Below are 19,375 nucleotides of genomic sequence, written 5' to 3'. Positions count from 1 at the left end.
AAATGTCTCTGTCTCTATGTTAAATGTTTGTGGTGTTTATATAAAAAAAAAAAAAAGAATAAAAAAAAAAAAAAAAAAAATATATATATATATATATATATATATATATATATACATACATACATACATACATACATATACATATACATATACATATACATATACATATACATATATATACTCTTCAAAAAAAGAAACGCAAAAGGGTACAAATGGGTTATAACTCCGATTTTATGTTTCCTACCGGTTCAGGCTTTGTGAATATAAGGTCATTGCATGTCCCAAACACATTCCCACGGTTACATTCGATAAAACGCAGCTACTGTACAATAAAGTTCCAAAATGTGAATATTCGCAAAAACGCAGCCACGTGCAAACCATGTCACCACTGCACGTGCGTTGTCTGCACGTGCAACATGAACACCGACAGTATAAAAGTGCAGGGTGTTCGCTTGCCTGGCCTCTGTATCTGGCCGACAGTTGACAATCCAGGACATGCCACGTCTCAGTGAACCGCAGAGAAACAATGCCATCGGCCGACTAGACGCAGGCGAATCCAGAACGGCCGTTGCCAGGGCATTCCATGTGTCCCCAAGCACCATCTCCAGACTGTGGGACCGTTACCAGCAACATGGATCAACACGTGACCTCACTAGATCCGGTCGACCACGGGTCACTATTTTCGGGCAGGACCGCTACATCCGGGTACGCCACCTTCGGGAACGATTGACTACTGCCACCTCCACAGTCGCAGCAATACCAGGTTTGCGCAGGATATCTGACCAGACCGTACGGAACCGCCTACGTAAGGTAGGAATTCGTGCCAGACGTCCAGTTCGAGGTGTCATCTTAACACCACAACACCGTCGACTCCGACTGCAGTGGTGCCAGATTCATCGACAATGGCCTCAACTGCGATGGAGACAGGTGTGGTTCAGTGACGAGTCCCGATTTCTGCTCCGACGTCATGATGGAAGATGTCGCGTGTATAGGCGTCGTGGTGAACGTTATGCGGCAAACTGCGTGCAGGAAGTGGACAGATTCGGCGGGGGTAGTGTCATGGTGTGGGCAGCCATCTCACACACTGGCAGAACTGACCTGGTCCACGTGCAGGGCAACCTGAATGCACAGGGCTACATTGACCAGATCCTTCGGCCACACATCGTTCCAGTTATGGCTAACGCCAACGCAGTGTTCCAACATGACAACGCCAGGCCTCACACAGCACGTCTCACAACGGCTTTCCTACAGAACAACAACATTAATGTCCTTCCTTGGCCATCGATATCACCGGATTTGAACCCAATTGAGCATCTATGGGACGAGTTGGACCGACGCCTCCGACAGCGACAACCACAGCCCCAGACCCTGCCCGAGCTGGCAGCAGCCTTGCAGGCCGAGTGGGCCACCATCCCCCGGGACGTCATCCGTACTCTGGATGCTTCAATGGGCAGGCGGTGCCAGGCAGTTGTCAACACACGCGAAGGCCACACCCGGTATTGACTCCAGATGACCTTGACCTTGGTGGTGTGTCCTATCACTTACTCACAATGGACTAGAGTGAATTGTGAACAATCCTGCAACATTTGGTAATTATCGGACTCACCATTCAATAATTAAATCAATTCTCCAAATGTTACGACAATGTGGTTTTGCGTTTCTTCTTTTGAAGAGTATATATATATATACTGAAAGGAAAAAGAAATGTCAGGTCATAAATTGTGAAAAATTCCTAAATAAGTGGGCAGATTTGTATGGAAGTTGTACATATAACTTATTGGGTTATTGTGCATTATACCCTGAATCCACACTCAATGAAGTGTGATAGAGAGCGGCTTATGGCAAGACAATGAAAATCACCAAAAGTACGTGCAAAAGCATGATTCGGATGAAGTCGGGGGTACAACTCATACAACACTGTAGTGTTACCTGTTACAGAACACAATCCGATGCGTTATTTGGTAAAACTTTAATTGTCATTATGCCCCGCTTGACCGAAGTTGAGAGGGGTCAAGCAATTTCACAGCTCATACGCAAAGGTCATACGCAAAGACAAGTTGCCGTGCAATTTGGTATGAATGTTCGAACCATACAACGTCTTGTGATACGTTTATGGGTTACAGGAAGGGTTGCCGACATCCCCGGTCCGGGTGCCCACGCGTAACGTCACGCCGAGAGGACCGAGCAATCAGGCTTGCGCATTTGCGCGATCATCACCTTACTGCCACCGAAACTGCTTGCAACACCATAAGCACTCACAATCGTCCCATCCACCCCAAAACTGTAAGGAATCGGCTGAGAGAGGCCAATCTCGTTGCGCGTTGTCCCTACGTTGGTCTCCCTCTGACGCCATTAAGTCGACAACGTCGGATGAACTGGCTGCGTGCACATGCACCGAGAAGGTTCCGCATGATGCAATGGAGGCATGGACTGTTCACAGATGAATCAAGGTTCACACATTTCCAGTCGGACGGGTGACGTCACGTGTATCGACGTCGTGGGGAGAGATTTGCCGACACTTGCGTTGATGAGAGGGACAGATTTGGGGGTGGCTCAGTCATGGTCTGGGGTGGAATTTTCCATGGGTTGAAAATGCCTTTGGTGGTCATCGCTGGGAACCTGACAGCTGTCCGATACAGGGATGAGATCCTGCAGCCTCACGCCGTGCCCTTTGTCCAGCAAAACAACCTGACATTACAACAAGACAATGTGAGGCCGCATGTTGCAAGAGTGTGTAGAGACTTCCTTGCAGCGAACAACATCGTCCCCCTCGACTGGCCCGCTTACAGCCCCGATGTGTCCCAAATCGAGCACTTGTGGGATCAGTTGGACAGGAGTGTGAGGAATCGTCCAAACCCACCCATCACCCTTGCCCAGCTCAGAGATGCCTTGGTAAACGAATGGAATAACATTCGAATGAGGAGTGTGAATGCCTTGATGAATTCCATGACCAGGAGGGTCAGGGCAGCTACACAGACACGGGGTGGTCACACACGGTACTAGTGAGACCATTGAGACTAGTGGACTCATACACAGACTAACGAGAATTAAATGACATGTGACAGATATTAATGAATTGTTTCCATGAGTGTTTGATTTCAATTATAGGGGGGTACCCTCATTTCCAATCTGATTATGTTGCCATTTTCTTTCACATTGCAATAAAAAATTGACAGTATTATCATTAGTGTCCGTCCTTCATAGATATATAGTACGATTGTACATATCGTGTCATACAATTTAATCTGCTGGCTTTAACGTTGACCCGACATTTCTTTTTCCTTTCAGTATATATATACATATATATAGAGAGAGAATACTACATGAGTGGTGGTTAGATACCAATAAGTTGGATACATTTTTAAACAACGAGTTGTAAGATAAATGGTATCTAATGGACACAGATGTAGTATTCTATTTCTTACTTATCCTCAGAAACCAAGCAAATTTTAACATCTTTTTCAACTAAAAGTTATTTACAACCCTTGCTCTTGTAGGTAACTTATGCATCATAGACAAATGATTGTCAGGTTAACTATACGTCACAGTGTATTGATTTCGATTGTGCTGTTTTTTCATTGGATGTATGGCATTGGTGACCTGGTCATCACCTAGGAGCAGCCAGTCATATGTCTTGAAATTGTTAACAAGTATGTGTTATCAAAAATAACAAATGATTTTCTCACCAAAAGGTGTGTAAGAAATAGCATGTTATAATGGGTTGATTAATTGTAACTACAGTGGCAGATAAAAATGATATGCAAAATGCTACAAACAGTAATAGAACACAAGAATTTTGTGGAATTATTCAGCATCACAGATAGTTGAATCAATAAACATTCATTTCAATGCATGTTGAAAAACATTTTTAATCGAACTTTAAAAAAAAAAAAAAAATTGAAATAAATTTAATTTTAATTTGGAGAAAACTTGAGTGTTTTCTCTTTTATAGATACATTACCTGTCCTCAAGCAATTCACCTCCCGCCCGGGCCTCCCCGCTTCCTGTTCTCCGTGCGATGCGCTCAGGGAAAAAGAAGGAAGTTACAGTCATGTGACCGGAACTAGAGAGCAGTATGCAGTAGAAGAATTTAGGCCATCCCATTGGCTGTTGGGATGTTCGGACCAGACCACTTGCGTGGGGGGGAGGTGCACTTGTTTGAGGACAGGTAATGTATCTATAAAAGAGAAAACACTCAAGTTTTCTCCATTTCTATAGACATTACCTGTCCTCAAACAAGTGCAGCATTCAACAGATGGTGGTGGGTGCCGAGATCCGTAGATGCTTGTGATAACTCCCCAACCGGAAAGAGGCTGACTAGTGGAAGAATAAGGCCAACCTTGGTAAGCCCTCATCCTAGGGATGCCCGTCACAGACCAATGCAGGTGATGTTAGTAACAACAACCAGAATGGTGGCATCCGTCAGCAGTGGCAGGTACGGCTCCTAGAACACATGGACCAGGAGGCGGAAGCCACATCTCATGCTGGTTCTGACAGGGTGGGAAGACGTAGCCACCAGGGATGCAGGTGTTAGGTAACCCTCACGTATTGAAGTGTTATAGTTTTTCAATAACAAGCGACAACCTAATGAGGTGCATCCGTCAGAACATTGAACAAAACAAGACCCCCGAGTGTTTTCTGTCTAGTACACCAAAGATCTGTTAGTTCAATAACGACAACCAATAACCACATGCAGTGCAGGGTAAAGGTTATCGAGACAAAAGTTCCGGCACCAGTACGTGAACTGTGCAAAAGAACAAAAAGTCTAAGAAATCCTCATCTGTCGATTCGATGGACATCTCGGTATGCAGCCCAGAATCAGACAGACATCAACGGCGACGAGGACGGCTTGTATTCAACAGAGTCTGTGCAGCAACAACCGGACCCAGATGATGGAACCCCTCAACGTCTTCTGTGGTGACATCCCTCAGATAATAGTTGGCGAAGATGGAGTCCGTAGCCCAGAACCAACCAGTGATAATGTGCTGAATGGGTGTGTTGCAGTGCAGGGACATCGTGGCAGCCAAGGCACGGAGTTCATGCGGATTAGAAGCAGACGGAGCAGGTAAACCCTCCTTCTGATAGGCGGTCAGGATAGAAGACCGGATCCAGGTGGCCACCGTGTTCTTGGTAAGGTCCCTCAACCGACTCTGGTTACAGGAAAGGAAAAGTCTTTTGCGATGTTGTCGAAAAGATCTGGTCCTCTCGATGTACTGGTGCAGGGCTCTGACAGGGCACAACGCCAAGTCCTCAACGTCCGCCGGACCAACGATAGAGGAGAGGGCCTGCACAACATACGAACGAGGCGCTTGGTCTGGTAACTGATTCTTTGCAACAAAGTTCATGAGTAACCCCAAGTTGACTGCACGCCGATCTTGGTGAAAACGTACCAAGTCTACATCAAGAGCATGGAGTTCTGAGACACGGGCAGCCGTGGCAAAACCGAGTAAAAACACCGTCTTCCGCATCAAGTCTTGCAGGGAAGAGGATTCGATCGGCTCATAAGGTGCGGTCGATAACGCTCGTAACACCAGATTCAGGTCCCATCTTGGTGGCCGAAACCGGTGTACTTGATCATCAAGGCGAAACCCTTTGATCATCTTATGGATCTCAGGAATACCCGATAACTTCGTTCCAGTAGCGACATCACGAACAGTAGCGATGACCGAAACGTACCCAGCGATGGTAGACCCCTTTAATCGTAAAGTGGTCCGCAGATACAGCCAAAAAACCCAGCAAGACGAAGTATCTGGATCGTCTGAGGTTTGAGGTTTTGCCGGAAACACCCTCGGTGAAAGCAAAGCCATCTGACGTTAGTAGTAGATGATCTGTGCGCTTTCAAAATGGCCGCCGTAGACTGTGAAGAAAAACCTTTCTTTCTCAAACTCTTGGCGATAAAGTCCACGCGTGCAGTTGGAACAACTGCGGACGTGGATGGTATAGTCTTGACGTGGGATGCAGCAACAGATGATCCCAGTCTGGCAGCGGTAAAGGATGTGGATCGGCAAGACGTATTAGATCTGGATACCACATCCTGGATGGCCACATTGGAGCAATGAGTAACAGGCGACAATGGTACAGCTGAAACCTCTGAAGCACCCTTGGAAGGAGGATTCGTGGAGGAAAAGCGTACGCGTCCATCTGTTCCCAGCTGATGGCCAAGGCGTCGAGATCCAGAGCTTCGGGATCCGGCACCGGAGACACGTAAACCCTCAGCTGATGGTTGAATCGTGTGGCGAAGAGATCGATGTTTGGTGTCCAAAGTCTGTCGCACACCCATCGAAACGCTTCGGGATGGAGCATCCATTCCGTCGGCTGTGGAGACGACGGCCGAGACAGTGTGTCGACTAGTACATTGGAAACCCCTGGAATATGGCGAGCCCGAAGTTGCAACGGAATCTCGTCAACCAGCTTGTAGAGACGATAAGTCAACTGCAGCAGACTGCTGGAGTGGGTTCCGCCCTGACGGTTGATATAAGCCACCGCGGTAGTACTGTCTGTGGCTACCATGAGAGAGGCGCCTGACAGCATCTCTCGCCAATGAAAGATGACGTAACTGACAACATCTCCAACAGGTTGATGTGTAGATCGGCTTCATCTGGAAACCACAGCCACCAACGAATGCCGATATCTGCCGGTGGAACCTCCGTGGCGATCATCGAACCCGGACCCTTCTTGGCTGAAACCGGTGGATGGGCCAGCGGCGGTAGCATATCAGATATGACAGCCAGACAATCCCTCAGTGACAAGTGGTCCGCCGCATCCAGATCTTCCAGCACCGCATGAACCGATACATCATCAGAAAGTCACGTAGCACCCGTGAACAGGCCAGTCGCTCTGGTCATGGCCCGATGGAGATACCGGAGAACCGGACCGTGGGCGGTCCCGTGTGGATACCAAGGAACGGATGACCACATCGTCGTTGGATGTGGCAAGGACGGCAACATGTCGTAGACAGCCGCCAAGCAATCCCTCATAGTCATATGGTCCGTAGAGTCAGGCTCTTCAATGACAGATGCCGCAGGCGCTTCATCACCAAAGTCTCGTAGAACTCGAGCACAGGCCAATCGATGTACCGTAATGGAAGCCGCTGGTTAAACCGGACCGTGGATGGTCCCGTCTAGCCCTCGGAGGCCTTGGAAGCCACATCAACTGAAGGTTGGCGCTGACGATCTATGGAACCCGTAGGGAGCCATACAGGTCATGTGGAACGGCTACGGTCCCGGCTCCGATGCGCCGAAGGGGACTTCCCCGCCGAAGATCGGTGAGCCTTGGAATCCGTGGAGCGTCTATCTGAATGAGCCGGCTTCTTAGAGGGCTGCGTAGAGACCGCAGGCCTGTCATCCGAAGTCTTAAGTAACGGTGGAGCTGAAGAAGCCGCACCCCCTGAAGAGGGGACTGGAACCGGACCTGACCCCGAACTCGCCGATTTAGGTAAGGTCGCCATTGACGCCATTGTTTCTTCCAGCATGGTCGGTAGAATTGAACGTAACTCTTCCGCCACGGAGTCAGCAATCGAAGGCGAAGATTCCACCTTCTTGGTCCTCGAAGATTCCACCTTCTTGGTCCTCGCTGACACCACCTTCAGGTAAGCCGCGAACTCGACATCAGACAAGCCCGCACAAAGGTCGCATCTAGAAGTGAGGCCACACGAACACGACAACCTGGGTCGCCGCCGGCTAACTTCTTCCAGCGTAACACGCTCGAACTAGTCGCCTGAACATTATCAGATATGATAATAGTAATTTTTCAATCTGTGAAAAGAAAGAAAAACCAACCATAACACAAATACAAAGCCGGTAAATAAAGACGCCATTTTGCAAATGGCGTCCGACACGACAACGGCGATATAACAACATTTCATGTAATTAACACTTGGCAAGTCAAGCGAAATACGCGAAAGACATATGAAAGCTAACGAAAGCTAACGAAAATTAAGGTGAAAAACATTTCACCCAAACACAAAGCCAGTCAACACAGACGCCATTTTGCAAATGGCGTCCGACACGACAACCGGCAATATAAACAACATTTCATGTAATTAAACGCTTGGAAGTCAAGTGAAATACGCGAAAAGAACATACGAAAGCTAATGAAAACGAAGGTGAAAAACATTTCACCCAAACACTAATACAAAACCAAAGGTCTTATAAAAGTTGACTCCAAACAGAGCCAAGCAAAAGGACGTCCAGACCCTTTAGCGAAGAGAAAAAGAAGGAAGTTACAGTCATGTGACCGGAACTAGAGAGCAGTATGCAGTAGAAGAATTTAGGCCATCCCATTGGCTGTTGGGATGTTCGGACCAGACCACTTGCGTGGGGGGGAGGTGCACTTGTTTGAGGACAGGTAATGTCTATAGAAATAATAAATATAAAAACATTTAAACATGCACTGAAATGAACATTCACAAATGTAACTATAAACTAAATGTTTATTGATGTAGAACTTTAACTTTGTGAGAATTAGAACAAAACACAAAACTTTAATGTTGAGCTAAACAAAAACGTTGATACTGTCATAAAAGTTAGAAAAGTAATATCTATATCTTGCCTTTTCATTTTGTAAAGGTAAGACAAAATCCCCATAAATACAGATACCACATATTTATGTAAATTCATAAAATTCTAACCTCATCAGCCATATTGCAGAGCAAAGCATGCATGGCACTGACAGCTGCAAAGACCACGGCATCAACACTATCATCAAGAGACCAGCGCAGGAGGAAGATGACCCCAGCATCAATGATGGACGGCAACACCGGAGTCTGTATCAGCCCTATGAAACCTCCTGATTTAGCCTGTAAACAATATAAATAAATAGGAACTACAAATATGTATTTAATTAGCTGTTACTATTCCAGTAAATAAATAACTGTATACTACCAAAAAAGGGGTGGGATGTAGCTCAATGGTAAAGTGTAAGAAAGGATGTGGTGTGTTCAATTCTGTCTCTGGGATGCTGCATATAAAAGATGCCTTGCTGCTAATCGGAAACAGTAACCCACTGCATGGCAGCAGCAGGTTTCTTCTCTCATTATGTTAAAATGTGTTGAGTATGTCATTAAATAAAAACAATTCCTTCCTTTATTACCATGAAATAATGATATAAAAAGATATGCAAGGGAGAGACAACTGTATGTTGTAAAGCTCATATCTGGTAATTCTTTTATTTTATGACAAATTAATAGCTTAATTTAAGATAATAATATATGAATACATTCATCCTGAACTTCAATATATTTGTCATCATATTCCTTTATATGTTATAAGATCACCTTCCATGTTGTTGTATAATAGAACAAAACCAACCCACCTTAGTGACCACTCTTGCCAAAGTATGAAGTGCCAATGTTCTCTGTTGAATATTTGTGCTCCGGGCTAAACCAAATAGCTCCTCCAGGGAGTAACCAGCTCTCTTCATAACAAATATAATATTAACCATTAAACATCAGACATAAATAAATCAAGTCTTAATAACAACTAGTTCGAACAATTTCATGATTCATAATGCACACTGTCACTGTCACTAAAGCAAAAACAAAAACAATTGAGCTAGATTAGTTACTGCAATAAATAAGTGTTCACTAGAAATTAAAGCCCCGGTCACACTGTCAAGGATCAGGACGCAGGGTTAGCCACGGATACGATCCGGCATCATTCGTGACTAGGGTTATAAAGGAGTGGAAACTTTCCGGGAATTTTGGAAACTTTCCATGGAAACTTTCAGGAATTTTCAATGGGGCGGGAATTTTGGGAATTTTGGGAAATTTTCAATTTTACAAGGTAACGATTTTGTTATTAACATTAAACGGTTTTTTCAAACCCAGTAGCTTAACTGGCACCAGTCTAAAGCCTACGATTCATAAATGATATTCCAAAGGACTCTAGTAAGTGTATTATTTTAAAATTATTGGTTTAAGCATGGAAATATACTTCTCATAATTATATGAATATAAAAATCTTAGTTTTAAAGTGACATACTCTAGTTTCAACCCGTGAAAATTAACACTAAGTTTAGTTAATCTACCAACCTGTAACACATTTGGATAAAGTTGCAATTGAGTGAAAATAGACTAAAACTCGACTCCATAACTGTTACTTCTCAGATACACATGCGTTTTTAAAAATATGAGAAATGCATTTTGTGATATTAACAACACCAGGTTGACCAAAAACACTTCAAAAGTACGGAAATGAATAATCTAAACAATAAAATCTAAGTAAAGTATGATTTCAGTTATCAAAACCGGCTGTAATAGTAAAAAATACGCCTTAGTGTTTAAAAACTATGGTATGTCCCTTTAATATTGAATAACAATGGTTTTATTTTTAATATCGAAATTTTCATGATTGTAATTATATGTTTATGAAACATTACATTGGTGGATTTTATTTTTTACCTTCTAAAATGTTTAATATACCCTTTAACGTCTTGCAAATTGCCAATACTACCACAATAGTTGATAGTATAGAACGCCATCAAATTTTACCAGCTGTTTCTAATGCCTCGTAGACTTTCCGATGTATGGAAACATTTTTCTACTGCCAAAAAAGATGGAAAAGAAGTGTATCTGTGCAAATACTGTTCACAGTGTTACGTGAAAAATGCTACTAAACAACGGAAACACCTTGCAAAATGCACCAAATTTCCTAAGAATATGATGAAAACTGTTCCCAAGCAAGTACAAGTGAAATCCAGTATTGCTACACCAGCACCTCCAACCACTGATTTGACTGTTACACCTGGTCCATCCACACCACGCATGCCATCAGCTGTGAATACATTGCAAATGAGGTAAAACATGTCATCACAGACATTGGATGTAACAAAGTCTTTGCGGTCATTACAGATAATGCTGCAAATATGAAAGCTGCATGGAAACTTATTAATGAAGAATACCCTCACATTACACCAATTGTGTGTGCAGCTCATGGCCTCAGCCTACTTCTTGGAGATGTGATGAAGTTACAAACAATGCAAATGTTATTCAAGAAAGCCAAAAAGGTGGTGAAGTATGTCAGAGTGCAGCAGATTATATCAGCCACATTTAGTCAGAAGCAAATGGCCAGAAAGAAGAGCACCAGTTTTAAGCTTCCCAGCAAAACAAGATGGGGTGCAGTTGTCATAATGTATAAGTCTTCTTGATGGCAAAGAATCTTTGCAAGAGCTGGCTATAATGGAATTAGTTGAGATAGATGCTACTATCAGAAACATTCTACTTGACAATGTGTTCTGGGCTTATATAGTGAGCAGCCTCAAAGTCCTTAACCCAGTTGCTTCGGCTATAACCCAGATTGAAGGCGATTCATCTCTACTGTCTGATGTTCCACGACACTTCAAAAATTTGAAAAAAAAACTAACCATTGCTCTGCCACAATCACCACTTCAGAAACAAGAAGAGAATGATACCTTAACATTCATTGAGAATCGAGAAGAATTTTGCTTGAAACCAATTCATGCTGCAGCAAATATGTTAGACCCCAAGTGCCATGGAGATGATCTTGATAACCAGCAAATAAGCAGTGCATATGAAGTTATATCGGCTATGGCACACCATCTTGAACTTGATGAAGGAAGAGTGCTAGCATGTTTAGCAAAGTACCTTGCAAAGGATGGCTTGTGGAAAGGGGAAGGGGTATGGGCTTCAGCTCAGCATATTTCAGCAGCTACATGGTGGAAGGGTTTATGTGGCACAGAAATTCTATCTCCCATTGCTTCAATCATTCTTCAAATACCACCAACGTCGGCAAGTTGTGAACGAAACTGGTCGTTATTTGGCAGCATTCACACCAAGGTGCGCAATAGGCTGACCAATGCAAAGGTGGAAAAACTAGTATCAATCAGGTCAAACCTGATACTTTTCGAGTCCACTGAGGATACATCAACGCAACTTGAAGTTGACTTTGAGAATGATGAAGTTGCAGCTAGTTCATCTGAATCTGATGATCTGGATGATATGCAAACTGAATAATCACAAGACTTAATAGTACTAGAGGCACAGGCTATACATGTATGTAACAAAGAACACTTGAAATAAGAAACAATTGGTTAAAAGAAAGGTGTTTTAAAGCTTAATTCAGTTTAATAGAGGAAAAAAACTTTATGTTCTTATGTTTATAGTTGCATGTATATTATGTTAAGTCACCCACAGACCAATCATCTACTCCTACTCAACTTAGGAGCCAACTATTTCCCAGGAAAGATGTGGATAATGGGACTGTTTCTACTTACAGCATTCTTACATTTGACTTAGATAATGAGAAATTACTGATTTTACGGATCAATATTGGAAGTAATTGTTGACATTTTTTATTTAAAGAAGTTTAAAAAGTGAATTTAAATTTTATTATGCAGTTATTTGTCACGGTAGCCTAATGGTCATTTAAATCATTTATACATCATTTTTTATACTAGTAAAATCAACCTGGAAAACAAGTATTGTATGGTGGAAAAGATTTGGATCACAGAACAATTTCTCAGTTGCAATATTAAAAGTACTTTTGATTCTCTGTTTCTGAATTGTTTTACATGTACACAGTACCCTAATCTTTATATTCATTGCCAAAATTTAAAATAGTTTTAAATTTTCAATCTTCCCGAAAGTTCCCTAAAGTTCCCATAAATTCCCGTAAATTCCCAATATTTCTACTGGAAATTTTCCACTCTGAAAATTCCCGAGAATTTTACAACCCTATTCGTGACAATCCGTTGTGGTCCGTAGCTGTCCGTATTAAATCCATGATCAATCATAGCAGTACTTGTATGTCCGTGAACATTTTTAACATGTCCAAAAATTCCAGAAGAATGTAATAATCCGTTCTAATCCATAATAAACCGTACTTATCCATATTTAATTGTAGTAATCCCCGGCCTCAAGCCCCAGTCACACTGTCAAGGATCAGGATGCTGGGTTAGCCATGGATACAATCTGGCATCATTCGTGACAATCCGTCGTGGTCCGTACAAAACTGTACCGATCCTTAACGATCCGTAGCGACCCGTAGCGCTCCCCGTTGTCAACTAACCCATATCCTTAATAATCCTTGGTTTATCCGTCAAAAAACGTATTTAAACTGTGGTGCATCCGTAGGGGACCGGGGATAGACCACTATCCGGAGTCATCTGTGACGTTTTCATCCGTCCTGGATCTAGCCAGATGATCCTTGACAGTGTGACCGGGGCTTAACCAATGGTTAGTAAACAAATAAACTGTACATAAGGTGCCATTCCATTAACCAGCTTTTGTATCATACACAGAAACTAAACAATTTCAAGAATACTCAACTGAAACGCTTGTTTTTTCAAAGAAATTAAAAAGAAAATAAAGTTTTGTTTCAAAATTATTAAAGTAACTAATCTCAACCTCTGGTTCATCTCCATGGTGATGAAGTCCCTTTGTTACTGGAATATCTGCATCAGCTTGTAGAAGGTTGCCTTGGAAATCAAAACGAGCAGGTTTCCCAGTCTGAAAAAATAAAAAAATAATATATATATATAATTTTTTTTACATGCCCTTGAATCACTATTTGTATCTAGATACCTGTGACTGTATATCCCTAAACATAAACAAAAATGTGTATGATGTTTATTCTTCTCTATACTTCTTTGAGACTATCAATTTATATTGCACAAAAAAACTATAAATAAAATGAGACGTTTTATGATTCTGTTACAATAAAATGCATAATAAAATTAAATATTTATAATTACTTGTGTTCACACTTCATATACCTGGTTAGATAAAATTAGTATATTGAAGACATTTTCAAATTTGGTAAATTTAATGTAAATGAATGAATCTAAAAGATACTTTTGAATTTCCCGTGACTGGGGGTGGTAACTCTTTCATCCATTCCAGTTTGTCATATTCAATCTTGTCCATATGAAGCCAATCTTTCTCAGGAACCAGTGGCAGATCAGGGGTTTCTGCAAAATACAAAAATATATACATAATTTTTAATACATTCCTGTTACAACAAATAATGCATTATGTATAGTCAAAGTTTCTAACTGCGTTATGCTTCCAACTCCGTTCAGTTTGCTTTTTCGTGCACGGTTCGTGCAATTAACATCAGATATCTTATTGTTTGCTTGTCGTTCATTTGTGAGGTCTTTCTTCACAGTTCTAGAACATTTTTTTTAACAATAAAGTTCAAACAAGTAAGTATCTAAATACAAAACTTTACAAACCTCTAAAACCATTAATTTTACTAAGTTGTTTTTGTTTATTCATTAAAATTACCGATATCGGGTCCACATGACTCGTAGAAATTGACTTAAAATGGAGGAATACGAATTAACATTCGATGCGTGTCACATGACCTCACACGTGTCAGATCAACAAGGCCAAAGCATTTAATTTTTATGATTTTTAAGACCCCTGTTGTTAGAATTTGTTTTCAATTATTATATTCGATCTGCAAAAGGTATGCTACATTTTGTGCCTCTACTGTAGTGAATAGTATTCATAATCAATTCATAACTATTGTACATAATTTTGAGTGTATAAATTGTGAATCAATTCATTAAAAAAAAGTACAGTTTACAAACTATTCACTGGTATGAACGTAATGCCTATTAGTATTGACATCAAGCGTTAGCGATGGGTGTTGGTAAAATTTGAACCAGACTAGAACGCTCGACAAATTAAATTTTTCCTTTAAAAAAAAACTTAAACAAAGTGTTTGTCAACTGTGCATAGTTAAGAAACATAGTTTTTCATGTAGTGTCCTTAAAAATGGAAAATGATGAACCGTACCTGCGCGGTATGATACTTTTTGCAAATGCATGCGCCTGAACAGAGTTAGAAACGTCACACTCTTTCCTGTTTACCGGAGGGTGTTTCACTTTTATTAACCAGAATGGATTTATTTTACGTCCACATTATTGATTTTTTAAAGTTAATTGATTGCAGTCTATTTTGTTTCACATATCGTAGCTGAAAAATGTAGAATAGTAGTTCCGTAAATATCGTATTAGTGTTTTTGTCATTACTTGAACGCAGTTTGAAATGTCGATGGTAGATCAGTGTTGGTTTTTGTTTTTAATTTACAGGATGCTCCGATTAAAAAAATTACAGTCAATCATTTTGTTAAAATTAAATATTTGTTTATTATCATTGTGTTTTACTGTCTTAATTTTGTAAAGTATTATCAAATTTCACATTTTTAATGGGCTCTATGTATTTATTGTTCAAGAGAAAATCTGAAAATGGTATCAGAAAGGTTGGAAAACACTGACCTTCATAAACATGCAAGAGGTCAACTTAATTCAATGTTCTAATTTTAATTATAAAGGTTATATTAATGTACTGAAGTTTATTTTAACAGCATACTAATAACAGTAAATAAACTCAAACTATCATAACAACATTGGGTATAACTCATAAATGTTTAACCTTTTTGCATCTTCTTTGCCCCTTTCTTAGAGGAAGAAGTATCTGCACTATCATCACTTGTCTCCATGGCTTCTGCCGATGACTTTGAATCTTTTTTTAAGTTTCTAAGATATTCCACTAACTTGGGATCTGAAATTGATAACAGATAGATAAAATAACATTTAGTGCAAAAATGTGTGAACATCATTCCAAAGACTATAAAAGAAAACAACTATCATGTAATTGCAAGACTAGAAAATGATGGATAGAAATGCTTCCACCAGATTAGCAGCTAGGACAATACAATAAATATATAATACAATAACTATAAATATAAACATAAACGTAAAGAATGATAGTAACTTGTAACTGTGGCAAATTATAAAATGCAGGCAAATAACAGAAGCAGAGCATAAACATAAAATTAGTTTGCTCCAATAACCGGCCTTGGTAGTGTCATGGTTAAGCCATCAGACATAAGACTGGTAGGTACAGGGTTCCCTACCAGAGCGAGTTTTAATGACTCAATGGGTAGGTGTAAAACCATTACACCCTCATATCTCTCACTAACCAGTAACAACTAACCCACTATTCTGGACAAACAACCCAGATAGCTGAGGTGTGTGCCCAGGACAGTGTGCTTGAACCTTAATTGGATATAAGCACGAATATAAGTAAAAATGAAATGAAATGCTCCAATGTAGGTAATTCCCCTCCTAATGCAATGACTTCATAATGTCCAAGGAACAGGGTGTAACTCAGTGGTAGAGTATTCGCCTGAGGTGTAATGGGTTGCAGGACAGATTGCTCTTGACAGACTTTGTTTTTTATTCCAACCAGTTCTTCATGACTGGTACATCGAAGGATATGGTATACACTGTCCTGTGTATAGGAAAGTTCATATAAAAGAATCCTTGCTAGTTTGTTTGTTTATTGTTGGGGGTTTTTTGGGGGGAGGATGGTTACATAAGTAGCCGTTATAGCAACAGCAGGTTTCCACGCATTCTCTCCTTGATGAAGTGCTCATCAAAATAACCACCAAATATCTATAGTTTAAAATGTGCCATGGTGTCATTACCTAAATATTAATTTTCTTTCATAGTTTTCATGTATTAAAACACCCACCGAACTGATGGTAAATCACGTTGATCTACTAAGCATTCACAAACCTAACATCTCCAGCAGTTTTTTCTGTTCTTCAAGTATTTCCTGTTCAGTCATGGATGCCATTTGTTTAAGGTTTTCACTGTGAATCTTCTGTGCTTCCTCATCTGCTAATGAAGCACTCAGGCCTGTTCCATGAATTATTTTAGATGTTCTGCCACTATCTACAAAATAAATAACAATTGCAAAAAAATATATAAAAAAATTCAATAACTACTGTTACCTTGAATAATGTAGTAAATAAAATTGTTTTAAAATATTGACATTATTCAATTTGGTACCTCAGTTAACATATTTGTTCCTCAGTTCATTTGGGCTAATGTTAGATGTTCATGGATTTTGCCACACAGTGCCTACCTTGTTCAAAATATGACTTCTTATCCAGCATTTCTCCATGCTTTTGTACCTCCTGCTGAAGAGCCACTCCAAACTGTACTGGACCAGACTGTGCCATTTGCTGGGCAAATAAACTCATTTTTTTGCCTTGCTTTCCACTAGTCTATGGAAATAAAGAAACCAAATTAGAGGTATTTTTTTAATTTTCTAACAGATTCACTGGACAGGGTTAAAAAGGGTTTTGAAAAATGGCATTAAGGGTGGGGATTACAAAACTCTTAACACATTACAAACAATTATCAAATGGACATATTATAATAATTTTTAGAAAGCCACATGTCAACTAATGTATCAAAACTATATATTAGAATTTTAATAATACCAAGCTTGACATGGAATTGAAAACTATAATACACCTACAATTTTCCAACTGAATTTCAATAATTTTAACATGTATAAAAATATGTTGAATAAATAATACAGACACTGGATTATAACAGGACACCAATTTCAATAAACAAATAATTAATATACACAAAACTATCTCTGACTGGGAGTCACCAAACTAGATCCATCTGAATATACGATCATTTCGGGTCAATGGGGTCATAATTACACATTGTGATGTCTTAAAACATTCCAAACATTGCTCTATTGAATAAAAAGTAACCCAGACTGGACCTAAACAAAAACTGGTAAATTAACATCTTGATATTTCGTACTCACAGGTTTATCTACTGTCCTGTGAAGCACCGATGGGAATGGCTGTGTTGACTGTCTTGGTAACAGGACAGCAGCATTCCGTGTATCACGTTCCTGTAAAAACAGATATACCAAGAGACATGAAAGTCCTGAGAATACTGTGATTTATAAGTGATTTTAAACAATTATGATCACAGGTTTATTTTAGGGTATGCCCTTGACAGGCCGTGAAGCCTACCAGCGCGTGTGCTAAAGTTATGGTCATTTAAAAATAATTTCAACTATGTCATAATATATGAAGAGTTCAGGCGCAAAACGCGATATAAACCATTTTCTTTCTTTTTTTAGTTAAAGCCATTGTATGTCAGTAAGGGCTAATCATAGGCCCACTGTTTTGCTGCAAAACGCGATTGATCCAGATGAAATTGTATTGGGTAAATCCCAGGTTTTTTTTTTTTTTTAAATCAAAATGCGGTACATGTGTATATGCCAATTAAAAAAAAATCACTTTTACTGAAAAAAAAAAAAAATGGCTATATCGCGTTTTGCACCATATATATATATATATATATATATATATATATATATAACATTATGTCTCAGTGTTTCTGCCAGAAAGAAGTTTTGGGGTATGACGCTATGGAATTGAATGCAACCAACAGTCAACAGGGGGTATGGGGAGCTTCCCACAGAAAGAAAATGGGTTAAGGTTAGGGTTAGGGTTAAGAAAATCATACAGTAATGATAAGAGTAATTAATTTTGTCAAAAGATTAACTTAAAAAACTACCATGCCAAAAACAAATCAACATTGGTTATCCACCTTAATGCCAGAGCACTGCCTCATTTTGCTGTTATATAAGTACAGTACTAGCAATATACGCTTACAGCTAGCAAACTGTATATATTTCAAGTTTAAAACATATTTTTATGTACTCATTACATTAGTATAAACATGCTATATGATCTAATAAGATGACTTAATAAATGAATTTATATGCAAAGACAAATTAATGACTGAATGAATAAATAAATTAATTTGAAACAGAAACAAGAGTGACCATCTTTTAAAAAAAGTGTTAGTTCATCAGTCAAAAATATTAACTTACCATGATATGAGAAAGGATGGCTGCCATATGTTTGTCATCTTCTGCAAATATTTATTTTAAAAAAGAGCATACTAATATGTAATTATTAAAACCAAATGATTTAAACAATTATAAAATGTATTAATTAATGTAAAAGTAAGGCATTAACAAATAACAAATTAGATCATAAGTTAAAAAATGCATCATTAAAAAATATTTAGATTTAAATATTATCATGAGCAAATGATAGGTACCTCAAATTCATGTATGTAAATTGTAATACAGATGAGAACATACAGACAATCATTTGACACTATTTTTAAATAGTTGATTCAGACTTATAATAATCAGACCGTATTGTTTTAGTAACTAACAAATTAGAAAAAAGGTACTAATTTAAAAAAAAAAAAATTACAACGATAAAAATAGCAAATTAGAAAGAAATAATTACTATCAAGTCGTTTGTAAGGATCGTCCTCAATGTCAGTAGATGCCTTTTCTTGTGCCGCTTGAAACTTTGACTTCTTGGATGGAGCTGGTTCCAGTGTTGGGACACTGGACGGGAAAGCTACAGACAGACGACAATAGTTAAACAAGACAAGTAAGTTATTATGCATATATATGAGAAACTGAAGACAAATCTAGAAGATGTAATTCATGGAAATAATAATAATAATAATAAAAAAAAGAAGTTAAAATTATATCTTCTTA

General features: G+C 39.6%; 1 protein-coding gene across 3 annotated transcripts in view; it reads right to left on the bottom strand.

Moving 5' to 3' along the window:
• Positions 1–19,375, bottom strand: part of LOC121371514 (RNA polymerase II-associated protein 1-like) — a 50,387-nt gene that overhangs the window by 18,699 nt on the left and 12,313 nt on the right. For all 3 annotated transcript variants that reach the window (XM_041497453.1, XM_041497454.1, XM_041497455.1), the window contains exons 3-12: positions 19,116–19,232; positions 18,686–18,726; positions 17,603–17,692; positions 16,898–17,039; positions 16,546–16,704; positions 15,398–15,526; positions 13,811–13,926; positions 13,364–13,465; positions 9,313–9,414; positions 8,630–8,797 (exon numbers count right to left, since the gene is read on the bottom strand). In XM_041497453.1, the coding sequence (XP_041353387.1) occupies positions 8,630–8,797; positions 9,313–9,414; positions 13,364–13,465; positions 13,811–13,926; positions 15,398–15,526; positions 16,546–16,704; positions 16,898–17,039; positions 17,603–17,692; positions 18,686–18,726; positions 19,116–19,232 (1,166 nt within the window). The remainder of the gene's footprint in view (positions 1–8,629; positions 8,798–9,312; positions 9,415–13,363; positions 13,466–13,810; positions 13,927–15,397; positions 15,527–16,545; positions 16,705–16,897; positions 17,040–17,602; positions 17,693–18,685; positions 18,727–19,115; positions 19,233–19,375) is intronic.

This window comes from Gigantopelta aegis, chromosome 4 (assembly GCF_016097555.1).
Source record: "Gigantopelta aegis isolate Gae_Host chromosome 4, Gae_host_genome, whole genome shotgun sequence".
NCBI lineage: Eukaryota > Metazoa > Mollusca > Gastropoda > Neomphalida > Peltospiridae > Gigantopelta > Gigantopelta aegis.
This window is presented reverse-complemented; position numbering and strand designations above follow the sequence as displayed.